Source organism: Oenanthe melanoleuca, chromosome 12 (genome assembly GCF_029582105.1).
Source record: "Oenanthe melanoleuca isolate GR-GAL-2019-014 chromosome 12, OMel1.0, whole genome shotgun sequence".
In the NCBI taxonomy this organism is placed as follows: domain Eukaryota; kingdom Metazoa; phylum Chordata; class Aves; order Passeriformes; family Muscicapidae; genus Oenanthe; species Oenanthe melanoleuca.
In genome coordinates, this window is record NC_079346.1 from 1406630 (window position 1) to 1427345 (window position 20716).

Below are 20716 nucleotides of genomic sequence, written 5' to 3' on the forward strand. Positions count from 1 at the left end.
ATTGAGCCATCCTCCCCTGCAGTCCTCCAACAGCACTGCTCTACAAAGATGGTAAATGACAACAGAGAGGGAGCACAGGGCCTGCTATTCCCCATGGAAAGGAACATGTTAAACAGGGCTTTCCTTCCAGCACCCCTGGCTGCTGGTGGACACTGCTGAGCTCCCTGAGGAGCCTGGCTTTGTCCCCTCCATGGCCATGTGTCCCTGTCACTTGGTTCTCAGCCGTGGCTGAGCTGCTGCAGCTGCCCAGGTTTGCAAGGACAGCCAGGAAGAACAGATCCACACCCAGCAGCTGGTGTGCTCTGTCCACCAGCACAGAGTGGGCAACACGAGCTTGCCCAGGAGGCAAACAGAGCCCCAGAATGTTTGGGATCAAGGATGGGAGGGGGAGAGCAGGATGGCTGTTTTGGAGTAAGCACAGGTCAGCTTATGGTCACTGAGGAACCAACACCCTGGACCCAAAGTGAAGTGTTCTCCAGCTTGGTGGGAGGTTCAGGCAGAGCTGTGATCTGGGAAAGTGCTGCAGGGAACTGAGAAAGGGGCCTTGCTTTGCACCTTCTGCCACCTGCTCAATTAATTATTTTCCAAAGACAATTTTATGATGTCATGCAAGCTGGAAGCCAACATTCTGCAGCCAGCCTTGTCCTCAGTGTCCTTTTCTCTGGCTAGAGTGAATCTTTGCTGCAGAAGAGATCTTGGTGTAATTCATTGTGCCTGCAGCTTTAAGGCTAGAATAGAATATAGACAAGATGATAATTATTGCTCTGAAGCTCTTGTGGAGAAGGCAGTGTGAGGAAATGTCCCATTAACATTAAAAACAAATCCAGGAGAAGGTGATGAAGAAATGCTTTCACCCTCTTCCTTCTCCATGATCAAAAGACACTTGCCTAACCCCAAAATCTAATTGTCTCATGATTAAAAATGTATGAGACCTCCTGAACATGGAAAAGATTGTGTGTAGCAGCACAAACACTTGATTGAAATGCATAATTAATACCTTCACTCAGCCTCATGTGCAAGGGGCAGGCTGTCCAAGGGATGGACCCATATTTTGTACCAAGGCAGCTGATTGGTGAAACAATGCTGGTAACTTTTCACTTTTAGACAAAGAAAAAGAAGTTTGAAGCTTATCTGTAAATTTTCAAGGGTCTTGGATATATTTGAGAAGCCAGTGAGTTAAAAAACTTCACACAGCCTGAGGCACATCTGTTATTCAAACAATTAACTTTTACTTACCAACAACTTCTTGGGTGTGTAAAAATGTGTCAAAATTGCACATTGAAAGTGGCCATGAAGTGTAGAAAATGCTGTGCCTGTTGCTGAGGGGTGTGGTGTGACCAAGTGTTCACCAGAGCCCACCCTGCTCGTGCAGAACTTCCAGGGATTCAGAAAAGACAAGGGACAACACTTCTGTAGGGTCAACTGTAAATGATGCCTTTATATTGTACCCAGTGCACACAGAACACTGCTGCTCTCTTTTACCACAGTAATCAGGAAAATACTCAGAATCCAGATTAATGTTAAGCCTGTAAAAAATACAGTTCAGTATTGGACCAAAAGTAACTGTCTTAGTAGTTTTAATCTTAATTTCTGCTTTTGGAGGAACATTAATTCAAATAACATTTTTTTTCAAGTATATTCCAAGATTCAACTGGTTTATTTCAGTTTGGTAGCACTGAGTTTTTTTTGTCCTAACTGATGGTAATGACAGCTAAATGTCAGCTTCATTTCTGTCTTAGCTCAGAATATAAACAGAAAAGTATACAAAAAGGGAAATGTCCTGTTACTCTGTGAGTTCTTCTTGCTCTGTACCCTATGCCAAACAGTTTTGATTCTGCATGTGACTCTCAGTCCAAAAGCCATGCTGAGACATTTTTCTCAATAAATTATTTTCCATATTTTACCTCTAGTGCAGAGAAAACACTGCTATTAACATAAATGCATAAAAAAACCTGAACCTGGAACCTCATTTAATCAAGAACCACCCCCCCAGGATATTTTTATATAACATTTTGGATGTATTTTATGTCAAAACATGATCACCAGTCAAACTAGTGACATCTAACCCCAATACACTATTGTGACTTCTAAAATAAAAAAATCAGAACAAAACTAAATTTATTATAGCTCTGCCTTCATTAAACACCGTGTGTTGGTGATTTAAACACAACAAAAGTCTAGTAAATCTTCAAAAGTGTCTACTAAATAGAATAAAAAGAATAAGAGAACAATTAACATTTAGTCTGTTACATTAAAAAATTGGATGTACATACTCCTATTGCCTGTTAGCCTTACCTAAGCCTTCAACTACTACAAAAATAATAATAATAATAATAAAAAAAAGGAAAACTCGTTGAAAATCAAAACCATTCAAATCAGTTGATACAACATTACAGTACAGTCAACTAACATCATTCTTTTCTCAGGGTAGAGTCCTCAGACCAGGGTCACAAACCTAGTTCACTGCAGGTCCAAAACTGAGGGTTAGCTGGGTGCCATCCTCCCCCTGATGGCTCTGGGAGAACGGGGCTGGTGCTGGGGCCGTGGGCTCTCCCAGCCTCTCCTTTTTATTCAGCACTGGAGTTAGGACAGTGTTAAGTTTAGCACAATAACTAAAGAAAAGAAAGGGGAAAAAAAAGGAATAAAATAGAGAAGTGGAAGCTAGGTGAAGCTGCCATTTGTGTCAACCCATTGCGATACGCTATACTAAAAAATCCTGAAATATCCACCTGTCCTCACCGCTCTGCCACGGACTAGCAAAGTCAAAAATACAAAAGTCTTCAACTCGTCGTTTTTGCAGAATAAAGCAAAAAAGTCTTTGTGCTCCTTACTACCAGAAGCAAAATATCCTCTGAGTTACCACATGTAATAGCTTCTGGATGTGTCGACTTGGGTCGGCTTGGTCTCTGCAGAGCCGTCCTTGTCCTTGTCGCTGTCACCTTCCCAGAGATTAATAAGTGGAGGGTAGAGCTCGTTCAGGGGGATTGAAGAGGTCTTTTGCATATATTTTTTCAATGAGTGGTGGTAGTTTTTCCTCTTAAACCTTTTTGCAATGTAAACGGAGACGGAGGCGAGGCTGATGACGGCGAACATGGATCCCATCACCGCCGCCAGCGCCGTGCTGGTTTCCTGGTCGGAAATATCCAGCGCAAAAGCCGCGGTTTTGGTGGTGACATTGACGCAGGATCTCTGCGTTTGCTGATGGATGTTGGACACTGTCAGACACACTTCATAATCCGTGGAGGGCTGTAAATGCGTGAGGTTGTATTCGTGGACGTCCACCGGGACCCTGGCGGTGTAGGTGATGTGAGGGTTGTCGATCTTCATGGTGGCCGACGACCATTTCAAATTGGAGGTCATGACGTTGGAATTGACTTTCCAAGAAACCAGGATGGAATGGGATTCAGCTTGTTTAACGTAGATCTTGAGGACCTGGGTGCCATCCAGGAGCGTTCCGTTCACCCGGATGGTAGCGACCCTCGTGTCAGCCCCTTCTATGTTTTGGGCGACACAGGTGTATCTCCCAGAGTCCTCAACCTGGATGTTGGAGATCTCCAGGGTGCCCTCGCTGCTCAGCTTGTACTTGTCAGAGAGGCTTTCCACGGTGACTTTATTGCCCAGAGGAGTGACCCAGTAGATTTCTGGCTCGGGTTCTGCCATGGCCCGGCAGTCTAAAAACACCGTCATGCCGATGTCCAGGTTTAGGTGATTGGGAAAGGTCTCGTGAGAGATCATTGGAAGACACTGTTCGTTGGAGTCCTGGGTCAGCACCTCCTTCACCTGCTGTCCCCGGTGCTCTGGCGGCATGGCACAGAACATGGAGAGCGGCTCCATGAAGCGGATGTTGGTTTTGTTGGAGTTGACCCAGTGGATGACGCAGTCGCACCTGAGCGGGTTGCTGTGGATGCTGATCTCGCGCAGGTTTGGGAGGGACTCCACTGTCTTTTGGTAGACTGCATTCAAGGCATTGTTGTTGAGCATCAGGCTCTCCAGGGCAGGGACGTTGCGGAACGCCAGCCGGTGGATGTAGGACAGCTTGGGGTTGTTGGTGGCCTCCAGCTTGGTGAGCTCAGGCAGGTTGTCCAGCGCGTACCTATCCACAGACACGAGTTCCCCCATGTTGTTGATCCCAAGCTCTTTCAATCTCAGCATGTTTTTAAAATCCCCTTCTTGAATTTTATGTATTGGATTTTTGTTGAGATCCAGGAATTTTAAATTGGGAACTTTCTCAAGTGCAAGCTGAGGAACTTTTATCAATTTGTTGTCATAAAAAGAAAGACTTTCGAGACTATCCAAGCCTACCAAGGCATTGCCTGGAATGTCTGTGAGGTACATACCTGCCAAAACTAGACTCCTTAAGTTTGAGAGTGGTTTGAAATTCATATCAAGTATTCCAATCACTGGGTTTTCTCCAATCATGAGAATCTCTAAGTTGGGAGTAGAATCAAACCAACGGCTGTCAATGACCTTTAATTTGTTGGAGTTGAGGTGTAACCTCAGCAGGTTTTTCAGGCCAGAGAACGCGTTTGCAGAAATGCTGCTGATCTGGTTGTGGTTTATGTAGAGCTCCTGCAGATTGCACAGGTCTTGCAGGCAGTAGTCAGTCATCTCCGTGATCTGGTTCTCCTCCAGGTGCAAAGTGGTGAGCTGAGTGAGGTTGGAGAGACCCACGTCTCTGATACTTGTGAAGTTATTTTGTGAAAAATCCAGTTCTGTTAAATTAAAGAGCTGCTGGAGTTCGTCCGTGGTCTTTGCAATGTTGTTGCTTTGTAACAGAAGGACTTGAGTGTCACTGGAGAGGTTGCTGGGGATTTTTGTTAACCGGAGGTCGTTGCAGTCAACTGTGGTGGCTTCCCTGTACGTTGACTGTGGTGTAAACCAGGGCCTGATTTCACAGACACAAAGCTGTGGACATTCGTTGCTCTGGATGGAAGACTCAGTTAATGAATTCATTAACAATTCTAGCACCAACTGGCACACAGTTAAAACAACTCTAACCTTTGCCATGCTGGCCAGCGAGGGGCTTCAGCTCCCCGGCCCCTAAAATCCCCACGGAGGAAGAGGGTGATCCCCTGTCAAGCAGAAAACGTAGAGCTTGACGTTTAAGGTGAAAGGCTTGGACATCCAGAAAGGTGAAAGATGATTTTCTGAGTTTGCTGAAGTTAAGAGATGCTCTGAAGACCCTCAGCTGCTCCTCAGTGTTTTAGAATCTTCTGTAAATCACTGCCTGAAGATGGTCCTGAAAGCAGATTAGGGTATATGTTATGCTCAGTTCATATACAGTTCATCCATTATTTAGTTTCTCCAACCTTTGAAAGAAAATATCTGAAAATAATCATTATTTTTACAGTATTCTCTAACAAAAATCCCAATCCTCTGTAGGTAAATTATGTAGGGTTTGGAACTCTCTCCTTCTTGGGAGTTTACATGAAAAACCTCTCTGAGTGAATTATCTAAAAGTAAAACTTTGGGATGGATACCTTTCAGTTGTACCCTGCAGGAGTTGTTTGAATGGCTTGGGAATGCTGAGGGTGGAGGATGTGCTGGTGACACAGGGGGGTCTCAGACCTGTGCCAACACCCAGTCCCTGTCCCCAAGGCCCAGATTTCAGACATGGGGAATTAAGGCTCAGGAAGCTGCTGGTTTAGAAGTTTGAGGCTAAACGTTTATGAACTTTGCCAAAATTTATCTGAGTTAATCAAATCAGTTCCAGATAACGGCTTAGATTTAATCCAGCTCAGCACCAAACAATAACAGTAAATTTGATTAAATGAATGTACTGCCCTTATTTCAGCTGTCTGTACTGCACTGTGATTGTATGAAGTGTTCACCACAATTCCAAATTGCTGTGTAAGCCCCACGTTTGTATCTGCTTAGCCTGAAGTTGTTCATGCAAGAGTGCAGTTAAATTAACCCAGCTGTGTCCAGCACCTCAGAGCATCTGGTGTATTGTGAGGCTCTGAACACATATTCCAGGAAAATCTCAGAGTAAAATCTTTCTCCTTTTCCCTTCATCGGAATATCGCTCTGGTGAGTGCAGCTGAGACTCCTCAAACAAAAGCTTTGGGTTTTTATGGAACTGAAATAATCAGGTTGTGCTGTATGGACTCCCCTGGTTCCCTGGAAGTGCCCAGGGCCAAGCTGGATGGGGCTTGGAGCACCCTGGGATGGTGGAAGGTGGCAGGGGTGGAACTGGATGGGCTTTGAGGTCCCTCCCAGCCCAAACCACTCTGTGGCTCTGGGGCAGCTGAGAGAACACAGCAATGAAATCACATCTTTTTCACTCAGAACACAGCAAAGCTTCAACCAAGTCACAGCCCTCAAAAGATGGTATTAAAATATTATATTAAAATAATAAAACTAAATACAGCTCCTAAAACAGGTTTAAAATACTCTGGATAGTGGTGACAGGAATCCCATTTGTACAACACTTACTTCTAAATCTGATCATATAAGATACTGAAATTACTGTATTTTATTTTAGATTATTATATAGTGCTGTAGGTAGAACACACCCAACAGTATTTTTATGATTTATTTTTATATTGTCATCCTGTGGCTGTGCTTTGGAGGAAGGGGAAGAGGAATGGGACCCAGAATACATTTGACTTGAATGAGAGCTGAGCAGAGGGGGAAACCAACTGTAGGACCAACATCCCTTCCCAAATAACCTCCACCTGATGGAAGAATTGCCTAAGACTGTATTAAAAATAAATCCTAACAGTGCTGGAATAGTAGGGCCTGTGTTAGCAGGGAGTGAGGAGGGGCTGGCACAGCCTGAGCTCTGCTGACTCTGATGGATGCTTCCCTGCACAGCAACACATTTATAACTGACCCAAAGCAGCCAATTCGAGGAGAATTGATGGCATCTGAAGTTTAATTGATTTAATTGCAGATTGTCAAATGGCAGCGTTGTGCAGTGAATAATGCAGGTGGTGCCTTCCCCCAGTCACAATCCCAGGCAGGTACAGGACATGTCCCTGCTCCAGCTCTCACCTGGCCCAGGGAGCACTGCTCCCACATCCCTGCCTGTGGAATTTCTCCTGCAGCTTCTTACTGGATGAAGAGAAGAGACTTGGAACCTTTCAAAGCTGAGGGCCCTAATGCTATTTTATTACTGCTTTAGCCCTGATGTAGCTGTATGAATCATGTAGTGCTTTAAAAACCAATCTGCCTGAAAAACACTTCAAAGGTTCTTTTAAAATATGTAGGAGCATGTCTAGATGTTGCAAAAAAAGAAATCAAATTCGATCTTTTTTTGTTGAATATTTATATCCTCTTACTGTCACGTTACAGTTATTGTTCATCCTTGCTAAGAAGGCATTTGTGGGTTTATTGACCAGAGTTCTGAGTTTATGATCACTGCAAATATATGATTTTACAAGTTCTTAGTGGCTTGTTCTCTTCTGTAGCTATTTTTCTACTGCAAATGGATTTAATTTTCTTTAACTGGAAATGTTCCTTAGAAACAACCTGCACATTGCTTTCCTCAGTCCCTCCCAGCCTAGGGCAGCTTGTTTGAAGCTGGAAATTAAATTCCAGGTTAATCAAAGAGTGAATTCTGCCCCAGCAGGAGGGACAACCCAAGTCAAGGGCTTTGGCTTTATCTACTTGTGGTGTAAAACCCCATTCCCAGCCCTGATCAAAGCTCCAGAGCCAGCAGGGCAGCCCCCAAAAGCCACCCCTCTGCCCCAGGATTCTCAGCTTTGCAGGACTGATCCCAGACACTCCTCAGTGTTGGGTGTTGCAGATACTGAGGGTGTGAAGAAAGCTTTTAGCATTCCCTGCCTTCCCTCTCATTTGCTAGATTCATATTTTCTGCTGTTCCAACCCACAACAGCAGTTGTAACAGCTGGTAACTTGATATCAGCAGAAATAATGGTTAATTTTATGTGAGAGATATGGAGGGAATGATTTTACTCCCAGCTAATTAAATGCATTTTCCATGGCAGCACTCAGTGGCCAGTGCAGTAGGAAATCACATTTCTGTCACAGCAAACCCTCAGCAGTGCTGGGCTTTGGATTGTTCCTGTTCCCTGAGGGCAGGAACAGGAGCATCTTCCTGTCTCCCATCCTGGAACTGCCATGGGGAGATCCAACTCTTCCCTTTCCACTAAGTTCTGAAAACTGGTTCATATTGAGAATTTGTTTGGGTGAAATCATGAGAGTGGGTGTTTGGTTATGGAGTAGAAGATCCTTCATCCCAGCTTTCCTTGGAAAGAGGGTGGGTGGGAAGAGGTGCCCTGGCAGCCACGGCCTTGCTGGTGGCTCTTGAAGTGTTTGGTTGGTTGGGTGATTGAAAAAAAAAAAAACATTTAAACCTCCAGTGCAGGAAGAGAATATAAAGGGACAAGCATGAAACAAACTGTTCATTAAAAGTGTTCACAGTTAACCTGCCAACTAAAAAGAACAGACATTAAAAATTTTTGCTTGGTAATAGGAAAACAAAGTGTTGTCACTTCCCTGACAACTGTATTAATGGTCACTATTAAAATTCGCTGAAAAGAGCAGCAATCTTGTTTGCACATGGATATCTGGATGCATTCTGAAACAGTGATGCTGCCACAGCAAATCCTCTCCACAGTTACGTGCTTCATTCTTGCAGAATTTCTTTTATATTGCAGTAGCACCAGCCCAGATTTTGGTCAGCAGCCACCTGCACTGAGTGTGCCCAGGTAAAAGTTGGAAGGATCAGATACAGGAAGAAATCACCTCAGGCTAAGACAAGCAATTTATTCTGCAGCTGCTGAGAGCCAAAAGCACAGGCTGATTCCCCTCCCTCAGCAGAAACATGTTCCCAGGTTGAGCTCAGCACCTGAGCTGTGTGCTGGAGAATTGTCTGTTGTGCTAATGACTCGTGCAGCTCCTGCATCCCCAGCACCATCCTGGGAAAGTGCTGCTGTCCCTCAGGAAAACCTGTCCTGCTGCACCTGGCTCAGGTGGGGCAGCCCAGCAGCCCTGCCCAGGCACCTGGAGGAGAACTGGGGGGCTTCAGGTGGAACTGGGAATGGAATTCAGGCTGGGATCAGTACAGATCCAGGCTCTGTGCAACTGGGAATGGAATTCAGGCTGGGACCAGTACAGATCCTGGCTCTGTGCAACTGGGAATGGAATTCAGGCTGGGACCAGTACAGATCCAGGCTCTGCTGGAACTGGGAATGGAATTCAGGCTGGGATCAGTACAGGTCCAGGCTCTGTGCAACTGGGAATGGAATTCAGGCTGGGACCAGTACAGATCCAGGCTCTGCTGGAACTGGGAAATGGAATTCAGGCTGGGACCAGTACAGATCCAGGCTCTGTGGAACTGGGAAATGCAATTCAGGCTGGGACCAGTACAGATCCAGTGTGAACTGGGAACTGGAATTCAGGCTGGGATCAGTACAGATCCAGTGCTGAACTGGGAACTGGAATTCAGGCTGGGACCAGTACAGATCCAGGCTCTGTGGAACTGGGAAATGGAATTCAGGCTGGGACCAGTACAGATCCAGGCACTGCTGGAACTGGGAATGGAATTCAGGCTGGGCATATTCCAGAGCCACCTGGCACTCCTGAGCCCTGTGCTCTGGGATGGCCCTGCTGCAGCAGGAGGTGGCACCAGGTGTGTCCTGTGGTCCCTTCCAGCCACCCCACAGTGTGACCCTGTGGAAGAGCTGCTGGCAGGGGGGACACTGGAGGCTGGGCTGGAGCTCTGTGGATGCTGGAATGTCACTGCAGGTGAGGGGGCTCTCAGGGAGCTCAAGGCAGCTGGGCAAGTGCAAGGAAAGGGTTCTGTGTGTGTGTGTGCTGGAGATAAAACCTGCCCTGCCCTGCTCTGCTCTTCAGCAGGACCTTTGCAGTTCTGCATCCCTGTTTTCCATGGATAAAACAAGGATTTGGGCCGTGCTCAGGTGAGCCAGCACCTCTGGCCGGGCTTTAGGAGGGAGAGGCACTGGAATAGGAGCACCCTCTAAATCACAGCAGTGAGCTCAACACTAAACCCAGCCTAAACCAGGTTACTAAAGTCAGGCTTGCTCCAGCCAAGAGCATCAGTGACCTTGTACATCAAGAGGACTTGGACATTTCCAGCCAACCCACAGGATGGGCTCCTTTCCCAGGAATTAAATTTACAAGTGCAATCCTGTGTATTTAGAAAAATATTGAGGAATCATGCTTGATAATAAGCGTTTTATAGTGAGGTTTTTAAAGTCTCCAGTGTCATCAGGAAATAAGCTATTTACAGGTCTGAATTGTGGAAAATATAGAAAAAATCAGAACGAAAATAATGACAGTTGAAAAGAGCTTGGAAAAGATCTGAACGTGGGAGGAGGGTATTAAAAGGAAATACAGAAACAAGGGTCTGTAAGACATGTAATAATGGCATAAAGCCTCAAAACACATCCTCAGGGATTTATAATATTTAAGGTTTGGAGTTTATTTTCCCTGCAAATAATGCCTACTTTTTCTTCTTGTCTGTATGCACATTCCATCAAACTAAAGTCTGTGTTTAATTTTGGGGAAAGCTCTGGTGAAAAGGTGATTTGCTGTATCTGGAGACAACCTTAGCATGCTTTATCTGTGTTCTTTTGAAAAATACTACTCTTATCTCCACCAAAGAACTGCAAAGAGCATCCTATTCATAACATCTGTGCTGCAGAAGCAGCATATTACAGCCTGGAAATTTGTAATTTATTTGGGCTTATTCTTAAGACTTGCATCTGATACAGTATTTTTCATTAAAATACCGAAGTAAATTTGCAGGAGAGGGAAAAATGCTTTTCATTCATAGACTGCTCTGGAGTGCAAGGGGCTGGATCCCCTGCAGGGAGCAGCCATTGGGTATTGATGGCCCATCAAATCCACCACAGAATTGCACAGAATTGCTTCTGGCAACTGATGGGAACTCTCTCACAGATCACCATTAACCAGGCACATTAGAAGCATCAGGAGTAACAGGGGCTTGCCAAACAGTGGGTTGTCAAATTATAGAGGCTGTTTGCTCTAGGAAAGGAAAAACCTCATAAACCACTTCTAGCCTTGAAACTGAAAGGTGAGATGTGTTTGTGCAGCAGGAATATTCTTATGTTAGGAACAGAAATTATGATCAGCTTTCTTACTACACTTCCCTTCATGAATGAGCTTCACCTTGGGCCAAGATGGGCTGTTGTGCTGTCCAGGACTTGTTTTCATGTCCTGCTACAAGCTTTGATTGCATTTGATGGAGAAGAATCCCAACTGTGACCATTCTTCTCGTTCCACATCATCAGCAGATAACTTACTTGATTAGATCAGCATTTCTGAGAGTCAGCCCTTTCCACTGCCAGGTTAAGATCCAGTTCCCTGAGACCTTCCTTGCAGCTCTTCCCTTCTGCCTGACCTGCAGGTGATGGAGGGCAAACCTCTGGGATGTGCTTTCCTTCCCCCTGCACAGCCCCAGCCCATCCCAGCCCTCTCTGTTTGAAATGCAAGGGAGAATTGAAACCTAACTGGTTTTAGTACAATATCTAAAATTTCCAGAGCATAACTAATTTGGGAAGATGTCTTCCAACTATTTTTTGCATGTCATGTATCTGCTGGCTGATGAATGAAAGAGGACTAAAGGTAGAGAAATTCTGCTTTGGCTTCTTACCACATTTAAAGAGGAGAAATTGATTGAGTCATGGCATATTTGGATCTCAGAACCATGGGAAGGATCTGAGCATCTTGTAACCTACAGGGGCACCTCCCTTCAGAGACTTCATATAGAGCAGCTCAGAAAATCTCTGCTTCTTACTATCTATCAAAATCAGCACAATTCAAACAAAAATCTAAAAATAAAAAATGACAAACAGCATGAAGAGATTGGGTTGGATTTTGGAGTAGAATTCCCTTTTGTTTTTTGACCACTCTTAGAGCCAAGGAGTTTGGCCAATGGAAGCAAAGTGTTAGTGGCAACAAAAGGAGCACATGAGGAATATTTTTAACCAGGAGAAACAGGGATGCCAGAACTCCAGAGGATTTTCCTGAAGTAACAGAAAATCCCTTTCCTCCCTTTTTGCTGACTGGCTTCTGGCAGTGTGATTATTTTGCTTCCTACACAGTTCTAGATCAAACTCCAGTTCCGTGAGTCACTCAGGATCCCCCACAGTTGGGAAAGACCCTGGTGTGTGTGGTTGTTACTACCACAGAGGATGCCAAGAAACCCTGTGCTGGAAACAGTGCTGATAAACCCCAACCAGAGCAAGTCAGGAGCTCTGGGGGTGTTTATAAATCTGGCTGCAGGGAAGGCATAAAGCTTGTTATTAAAAATTGTATCTGCGTGGAGCTTCAATTGCTTATCTTCAATCAAGGAAAAAGTTCTTTTTCTGGTCCTGGTTACATTCTGTTTTGATAATTCTGTTTCCTGTGGCTGTAGTATGTGTTAGCTTTTCACTTATTAGTGATTAAGCTTGAAACTGTATTTTACTATTAGCCTAGATCTGTATCTACCCAGTTTGTACATGTAATGTGCTGACACAGACTTCAGCCCTTAGAATAAAATAGACTTCTATTGATTTTCTTTTCTGAGTTTTATGCTTACAAAATCCAATTCTCTGTTTCTGAGCTATATATATTTAAATGTTAATAGACCCATATATTGAGTTGGCTGATATGGGAAGATCTGATAGGAAAGACTGTGAGCATGCCACTAACAAAATAAATGGATTTAGCATGGGAGGTGCTGAGATCTAATAGAAAGGCTGTTAGCACCAAGACAAAGATCTGGAACCCAACCAAGCCAGGAAGGGACAGAACTAATTCCATTAAGTGGCCACAGATTTGGGATTGGAACTGCTCAGAACCAAGGCTTGCTCTGACCTGAGGAAAAGGCTCTTTTCTCTCCAGTTCCACTGCTGTGCCCCGTGACCCTCCCCCTTTCCAAGAGTCTTCCTGCTTTTCTGCTACTGAAATATGTGTTCCCCACCATTATTTCATTCCAAAATCATTTAGGCAGCACTGCCACGTGATCAGGACAGGAAAGCCCAGAGCCTGGATTTAACCATTTCTCTTTTCTGATGCTTTGTTCCATGCAGAAAAGTCTTGCTTTGAGATGTTCATGAGATTAACAAAGAAAATAGACCCTAAGGAATGTACTGTGTGTTTATGAACAGGTCTTTAAACTGCTCCTTGAGCTTTACTCCTCAGGCTGCCCATCCCAGGTTTTCCATGGATTGTTTCTTTCATCTGTGCTTGCTAAACACAGAGGTACTAAAATTTCTGCCTATTGCAGAAAGGAAGCTTTTTCTTTTTAAAATTTTTAGTTATTGATGCTTCACAGATTAAAATCTTTACCTAATTACAATGATTTATTTGGGCATGATGATGTTTAATTTGTATAAACCAGACTTGTTGCACTTAAAGGGGACAGAAAGAAAAACAGATTTGTCAATGAACTTAGAAAAAACACTGACCTGGTTTTACTTGGTGCCTTTTACTCCAATGAATCCATTTTAAAGACCTGTTTTCAAGCAGCAATTTAAAAAACTTCATTTTTGCAACTGCTTGTTCACCTATGGCTAAGATAAGTTATTTTTCAATGCATTTACAACTCACTGGTGGCTCTCTGGAACTATCAATATTTACTCTATTTCTGTTAGACTGATGGATCATTTGTAATTTAAAAATTTAACAAGGCCAATCAGTAGCTCATCTGCATCCCAGTAATTGTATGCAGCACATTAGCAAGGTATGAATTTATTAGATAGTTTTGGACTTGCTTAATCACATAAGTGATATGATGCATGAAATAACAGAAAATGAAGGATTCATTATATAAATGATAAACATTTTCAAATTATGAAAAGACAATCCAAGCTTTGATTGATATTTTATTAAAACAAGGTAAAATGTTATCCTACCAAACTTTGGATAAGCTCAGGGATTCTCTCTGAATAACTTTTAGGTGTTTTGTAGAAGTTCCTTAGGATGTGATCTGTCAGATCCAGGGTGGAAGAGGAACCCAGGGAACATCTCCCATGAACCTGAACAGCCCCATGGCTTCCCCAGACCCTGAGGGTTCTCTTTAGGACAGGATAAAACCTCTGAAATTTCTGACTAAAACCCCCAAGTAAGGTTTGCCTCTGTGTGCAGCTGCTTTGGGCTGGGAATTGTTCAGGGAAAATATTGCCCAGTGTGACCACTGAGGACTAAAGGGCAGCACCTCAGGAGAGAAAATTATGTAGTAAGGCTGTGTACCCAATAAAATAAGGGAAAGAGCTGTTTCTGTGTGGCACTTTTATAACTCCAGTGCATTCTCTCTACAGCACCCTGTTAAATATTTCAGGCTCAGTACTTAAACTTGCTTTGCCTCATTGTTCTGTTAGTTAAAAAGGAAGAAAAAGGCAATACTCCACTGCAAATACTCAGTCTGTGCTCCAGGTAAAAACCAGGTCCTGTGCTTTTAATAATTCAGCCTGATGGAACATCAAGGAAACACTGGCTGGTAACACCAAATTAAGGTCTTATGAAATCAAATGTGAAATTTTAAATATAAATATATTTTGCAGGAGAAGTTAAGAGCAGAGGCTAATTCTTGTCTCACTGATAGCACAGACTTGTCCTACCTTCACCAGGGGGAGAATTGGGCCAATCCAAAATAGGCCAATCCAGTATTTTTCTACAGTGCCATATGTAGAAAAAGCAAAGAGGACATCTAAAATTTGAATCAAGTTGCAGTGTTTGAAGCAGCAAAGAAAAAGAGAGTGGGGCTCAGAAGAACTTTCCTGGGGAGCTCTCAGCCCCCATGGAGGCATGTGCAGCTCTGACCTTCCATTTAGTGAAGGATTAATTACCCAGCTGCAGGAAAAGAATGAGACTGGCAAAGTCTTTGAGCAACTCAAGCACATCTGCAGTGATTGTTTCTTATCAAAGTGGTCCTGTGAGCTCCCTGTGCTGAACTCAGACCCTGCAAATCTTAGAGAAACACCCTTATTTAATAATTGACTACAAACCAACGAAACCAGTTCCTAAGCCTATCTCGCTTATCTTTCTTCCCACATGTTAACTGCAGAGACAAAACAGAGTATGGAGTATTTGTAGTGGGTTTCCTTGGATTTCTCTTCTGGCATGGGGCTCTGGCTGCTTCCCACCTTTCAACTCTCCCAGGAGCCCCCCAGGCACTGCCAACCCTCAGCAGAAAAACTATCCCAGCCCCAAAGTCCCCCTTTGTGCAGAACTCACCAATTATTTTTTGGGACAGATGTGTATAAGGCCTGACCCTGTTAATGACTTAACTGCTCTGGAGCACAGCCTGGAATTCTCAGCTCTGGGAGCATCATGGGTCTCCAGGCTGGCAGCTGGAAGGGGATGCAGGGATCAGCCCTGGTGAGGCTGAAACCCAGGCTCCCTGTCCATGAGCCTTATACAAACACAGAGGAGCAGGGCTGGATTTATGTGCTTCCAAAAACTTTACATAGATTTTCTTCAGTTCTGTGTCTACAAAATGTCTGCCAGGGAAAAAAAATCTGGAGCTTGGCAGGATGAAGCCTCACACGTGTATTGTTCGTGTAACTATGGTAACCTACAAATGCCACCAGTGTTTCCATTTCATACACAAATGAGGGGACAGCTGTGGGGACCACATGTCTGCCAGTGGAATAATATATGTGAACTAGGATGGCTTGGTCAGAAAATTACAACTCATCTATATTAATCAGGGCTTCAAAGAACAGGCACCTCCGTGGCGACAAAGTGCACAGGAAGACAGAGGGGAATTTTAGTTTGGAAAATGTTGGCTACTCTGTAAATATTTGCAGCATCTTGCTACTTTGCTGGTTGAAAAATGAACTAATATAAACACTGTTCAACCAGAGCTCTTCTATAAACATCACTTAACTCTTTTCCTTGGATTTTGTTTGTTTGTTTTTTCTGGTGCCTGATCCTGACACAAAGCCAGACCCGGGACCAGGCAAGTCACTCACCTGGGGGAGGAGTAGCTCCAAGAGAGACAGAAATAATCTGGCTCAGAGCTTTGTGAACAAAGCCCCTATTTTTACTCATTGATATCATTAACAGAAATAAGACCTTCAAAAACTCATACGAGAAACTAAAAAAAAAAGAAAAGATTTAAAAATATTGCTTAAACGTGGATGAGTCTGTCTCATCCCTAACAACACACAAAAAGAAACCTGCAGACCCAATAATGCAAATAAATCCCCTTTCCAGTGAACCTTAAGCCATGCAGGCTGCAGCAGCAGCAACACTTGACCGCTGGTATGATTCATCCAAGGTGTTTTCAGCGTCCCTAAAAAAACAGCGGGGATGTGCCGCCCTCCTTGGCAGCAGCAGCAGCCGGATGCAGCAGGAATCCAGCAGGGCGATTAGCAAAAGTTTTCCCTGCCTTCTGCAGTGCCACGCTACTGTATCGGGGTGAAACAAAGGCTGCAGCATCCCCTCCTCCCCCGCGGCTCCGAGCGCCGGCACCGGCGGATTTAGGGATGATGATGATGATAATGATGATGAGAGCTTTAACCACTGCTAGTTGAAATTATCCCGTTTGCTCCACGGGCTGGAACCAAATACACACAGAGAATCATGGAATCGCAGACTGGTTCGGGTTGGGAGGGCCCTTAAAGCTCATCCAGTGTCACCCCTGCCATGGCAGGGTCACCTCCCACTGTCCCAATGTCCAGCCTGGCCTTGGGCACTGCCAGGGATGGGGCAGCCACAGCTGCTCTGGGCACCCTGTGCCAGGGCTCTGTTCCCTTTGAGGTCAGGCTGAACAGAAGTTTCCTTTTTCAGCCTGAATTTGGATGGGCTCAGCATTATTTATGGCAGTAAAAAAAGGTCCTTCACAGTTCACGTGAGAAGTTGTTATCCTTCTATAATTGTCCAACTTACTGCAAAATCCTATTTCCTTCAGTGATCAGTAATAGTGTTATGGTGTCTGTTCTAGGTAAATGGAAAAGGCTTTATGGTCATCACAGTAACTAGTCTAATAATGTCCAAAATGCCTACTGGGAGAGATAATTTTATATGGGCTACATAAAATGTTGTGCAGATAACTTTTAACTGCCGAGGTAAAAGTTGAACTGGAGCTCTTGTCCTGGAGCAGTGGCACAACAGAGGCTGCAGAGTAGAGGGACAGGGACACCAGGGGCTGTGCCAGGGCCCAGGCTGAGCACAGAACCCTCCTGGCTCTCTTCACTACTCCCATCTGGGGAGCTTTGTGCACTGCTTTGTCCCTCTCAGTGTGTCCGTGTTTTAAATTAATTTAATTCCGACTTGCAAGACTTTGGGATGGATTCTTTGGACAAAGCGGGACTGATGCTGGATGTGCCTTTGGTCATTCAGAGCCCTGTGATCTCCCTGTGGAACATCTGAGCTATTGATCTGAACGGTTTATGATCTTGTCAGAAATACTGGGTTCCTTTTATGGGGACCCTTAAGTCCGTAAGGAGAAGACTTAAAGGTTTCCAAACTAGTTTTTACTGAAGGGACTCATTACTCGGGAGCTACTGCACAGCTCCAGGACAAGAACAGAAGCACCCTCCGTGTGATCTCTCACCTTTGGACAACATTATTGTCTACTTTGAGCTTGTTACTTTCCTCCCCATCGCCTGGTGGGAAATGCGCACCGAGCCAGCACTGGGGGAGAGAATAACTTGTGGGAGAGCGAAAATCGCAGGCGAACATCTGTTGTGCGGCCCCGGCAGGGCTGAGCCGGCACAATGCGCCGCGCTGCTGTCCCCCCTCTCCCGGGGAACGGGGGCCGGCCCCGCGCTCAAAGGGCGCTTTGACAAAGGGGCGGCAGCGGGGCCGGTGCCTTTGTCCGCCAGCCCCGGGGGCAGGGACCCCCATCCCGGGGAAGGGGCTGCCGCTGCCCCGCACTGCTCCCCGCACCTTTCAGGGACCGGACTTCGCAAAGAGCCCCCGCGCAGCGCAGGTGCGTGAGCAGGACCCGGCGGAGCATCCATCCCTCCATCCATCCATCCATCCATCCATCCATCCCTCCATCCTCGCCGGCGCTCTCCGGGGCCGGTCCCGCAGCGCCCCGCGCACAAAGCCGCGGCCGCGGGAGGAGGGCGGCGGAGCCGCGGCCCCGCTCACACTGCGCCTTTATGCCGCTTTCTGAAGGGCCATTGTCACACTGAAGGCTCCTTGTCTCCTCGCATTCCTCCGGGTGAATGGATGAGGCAGGACATCTGCCGGGATCCGCTCCCATTCGCATGCAAATGGGGGACGCGGGCAGCGCTGCCGCACCGCCGGCACCACCGTTCCCCCCGAATCCCCGATTTACCGCAAACCGGCCCGGGGAACAGCGGAGCACCCGGCACACAGAGGAGGAGGAGGAGAGCGATGCTGCAGCCGAAACCCCGCAGCCCCGGGGCGGTCCCGGCGCGGTGCAGAGCCACCGGAACCCGCAGCCCGCGGGGACTCCTCCGGGGGCACCGGGGGCGCGTCCGCCACCGCAAACTTTGCTGTGTGCCCGGGCCGCACCGCACATCGCTGCACCGCACATCGCTGCACCGCACATCGCTGCACCGCTCATCCCTGCACCGCACATCCCTGCACCGCACATCGCTGCACCGCACATCCCTGCACCGCTCATCCCTGCACCGCTCATCGCTGCACCGCACATCCCTGCACCGCACATCGCTGCACCGCTCATCGCTGCACCGCACATCCCTGCACCGCACATCGCTGCACCGCTCATCCCTGCACCGCTCATCCCTGCACCGCACATCCCTGCACCGCACATCCCTGCACCGCTCATCCCTGCACCGCACATCGCTGCACCGCACATCGCTGCACCGCTCATCGCTGCACCGCTCATCGCTGCACCGCTCATCCCTGCACCGCACATCCCTGCACCGCTCATCGCTGCACCGCTCATCGCTGCACCGCTCATCGCTGCACCGCACATCGCTGCACCGCACATCCCTGCACCGCACATCCCTGCACCGCACATCCCTGCACCGCTCATCGCTGCACCGCTCATCGCTGCAGCGCAGCGCGCAGCCCGGAGCGCAGCCCTCGCACCCTCCCGCAGCCTCCGCGCCCGGCGGACGCACTCACCGCCGGCCGGGCGATGCCGCGGGTGTCCCCCGGGGATGCACATCCGCTGCTGGTGCCACCGCGCCGGGATGCGGGAGCGACGGACGGACGGAGGGATGGATGGATGGATGGATGGACGGACGGACGGACGGACGGACGGACGGACGGACCGGTCCCTCCGTGCCCGCTGCCCGCCCCCAGGACACGCAGCGCAGCGCTGCCGGTGCCGGTCGCGGTGCCGCCCGCTCTGAGCCGCCGCCGGCGCGCACCTGGGAAGGCGCCGCGGGTCAGCTGACGGGCCGCGCTCCCATTGGCTGCAGCGCGCGCGGCACCGGCTGCGGGGCGGGGCGAGCCCTGGCCCCGCCCCCCGCGCGGCCCCGCCCCCGCGCTCGGTGCGCGCCCCGGGGCTGCCGCGAGCATCGCTCGGGTCCGGGAGCATCCCTGCACTGGGATCCAGGGATAACATCCCTGCGTTGGGATCCAGGGATAACATCCCTGCTTTGGGATCCAGGGATAACAACCCTGCGTTGGGATCCAGGGATAACATCCCTGATTTGGGATCCAGGGTGAGCATCCCTGCTTTGGGATCCAGGGTGAGCATCCCTGCATTGGGATCCAGGGATAACATCCCTTCATTGGGATCCAGGGTGAGCATCCCTGCACTGGGATCCAGGGATAACATCCCTGCGTTGGGATCCAGGGATAACAACCCTGCACTGGGATCCAGGGATAACATCCCTGCGTTGGGATCCAGGTATAACATCCCTGCGTTGGGATCCAGGGATAACATCCCTGCGTTGGGATCCAGGGATAACATCCCTGCGTTGGGATCCAGGGATAACATCCCTGATTTGGGATCCAGGGTGAGCATCCCTGCTTTGGGATCCAGGGATAACATCCCTGCACTGGGATCCAGGGATAACATCCCTGCGTTGGGATCCAGGGATAACATCCCTGCTTTGAGATCCAGGGATAACATCCCTGCACTGGGATCCAGGGATAACATCCCTGCGTTGGGATCCAGGGATAACATCCCTGCACTGGGATCCAGGGATAACATCCCTGCGTTGGGATGCAGGGATAACATCCCTGTGTTGGGATCCAGGGATAACATCCCTGCATTGGGATCCAGGGATAACATCCCTTCATTGGGATCCAGGGTGAGCATCCCTGCATTGGGATCCAGGGTGAGCATCCCTGCATTGGGATCCAGGGATAACATCCCTTCATTGGGATCCAGGGTGAGCATCCCTGCGTTGGGATGCAGGGATAACATCCCTGTGTTGGGATCCAGGGATAACATCCCTGCTTTGAGATCCAGGGATAACATCCCTGCACTGGGATCCAGGGATAACATCCCTGCGTTGGGATCCAGGGATAACAACCCTGCACTGGGATCCAGGGATAACATCCCTGCGTTGGGATCCAGGTATAACATCCCTGCGTTGGGATCCAGGGATAACATCCCTGCGTTGGGATCCAGGGATGACATCCCTGCGTTGGGATCCAGGGATAACATCCCTGCGTTGGGATCCAGGGATAACATCCCTGCGTTGGGATCCAGGGATAATATCCCTGCATTGGGATCCAGGGTGAGCATCCCTGCATTGGGATCCAGGGATAACATCCCTGCACTGGGATCCAGGGATAACATCCCTGCATTGGGATCCAGGGATAACAACCCTTCATTGGGATCCAGGGTGAACATCCCTTCCTTTCTTTGGAT

The 20716-nt window shown here is 47.5% G+C and overlaps 1 protein-coding gene across 1 annotated transcript; it reads right to left on the bottom strand.

Moving 5' to 3' along the window:
* Positions 1–1414: 1414 nt before the first annotated feature.
* On the bottom strand, positions 1415–19239 carry LRRN1 (leucine rich repeat neuronal 1). Its single transcript, XM_056501379.1, has 2 exons — positions 19012–19239; positions 1415–5239 (listed from the first exon to the last, which is right to left on the bottom strand). The coding sequence occupies exon 2, from the start codon at positions 5005–5007 to the stop codon at positions 2857–2859; it is 2151 nt and encodes a 716-aa protein (XP_056357354.1). The 5' UTR covers positions 5008–5239; positions 19012–19239; the 3' UTR covers positions 1415–2856.
* Between the last annotated feature and the right edge of the window lie 1477 nt (positions 19240–20716).

Bases quoted from the DNA above. Each gene is read 5' to 3' on its own strand.
- LRRN1 (XM_056501379.1), bottom strand. From the start codon at position 5,007: ATGGCAAAGGTTAGAGTTGTTTTAACTGTGTGCCAGTTGGTGCTAGAA.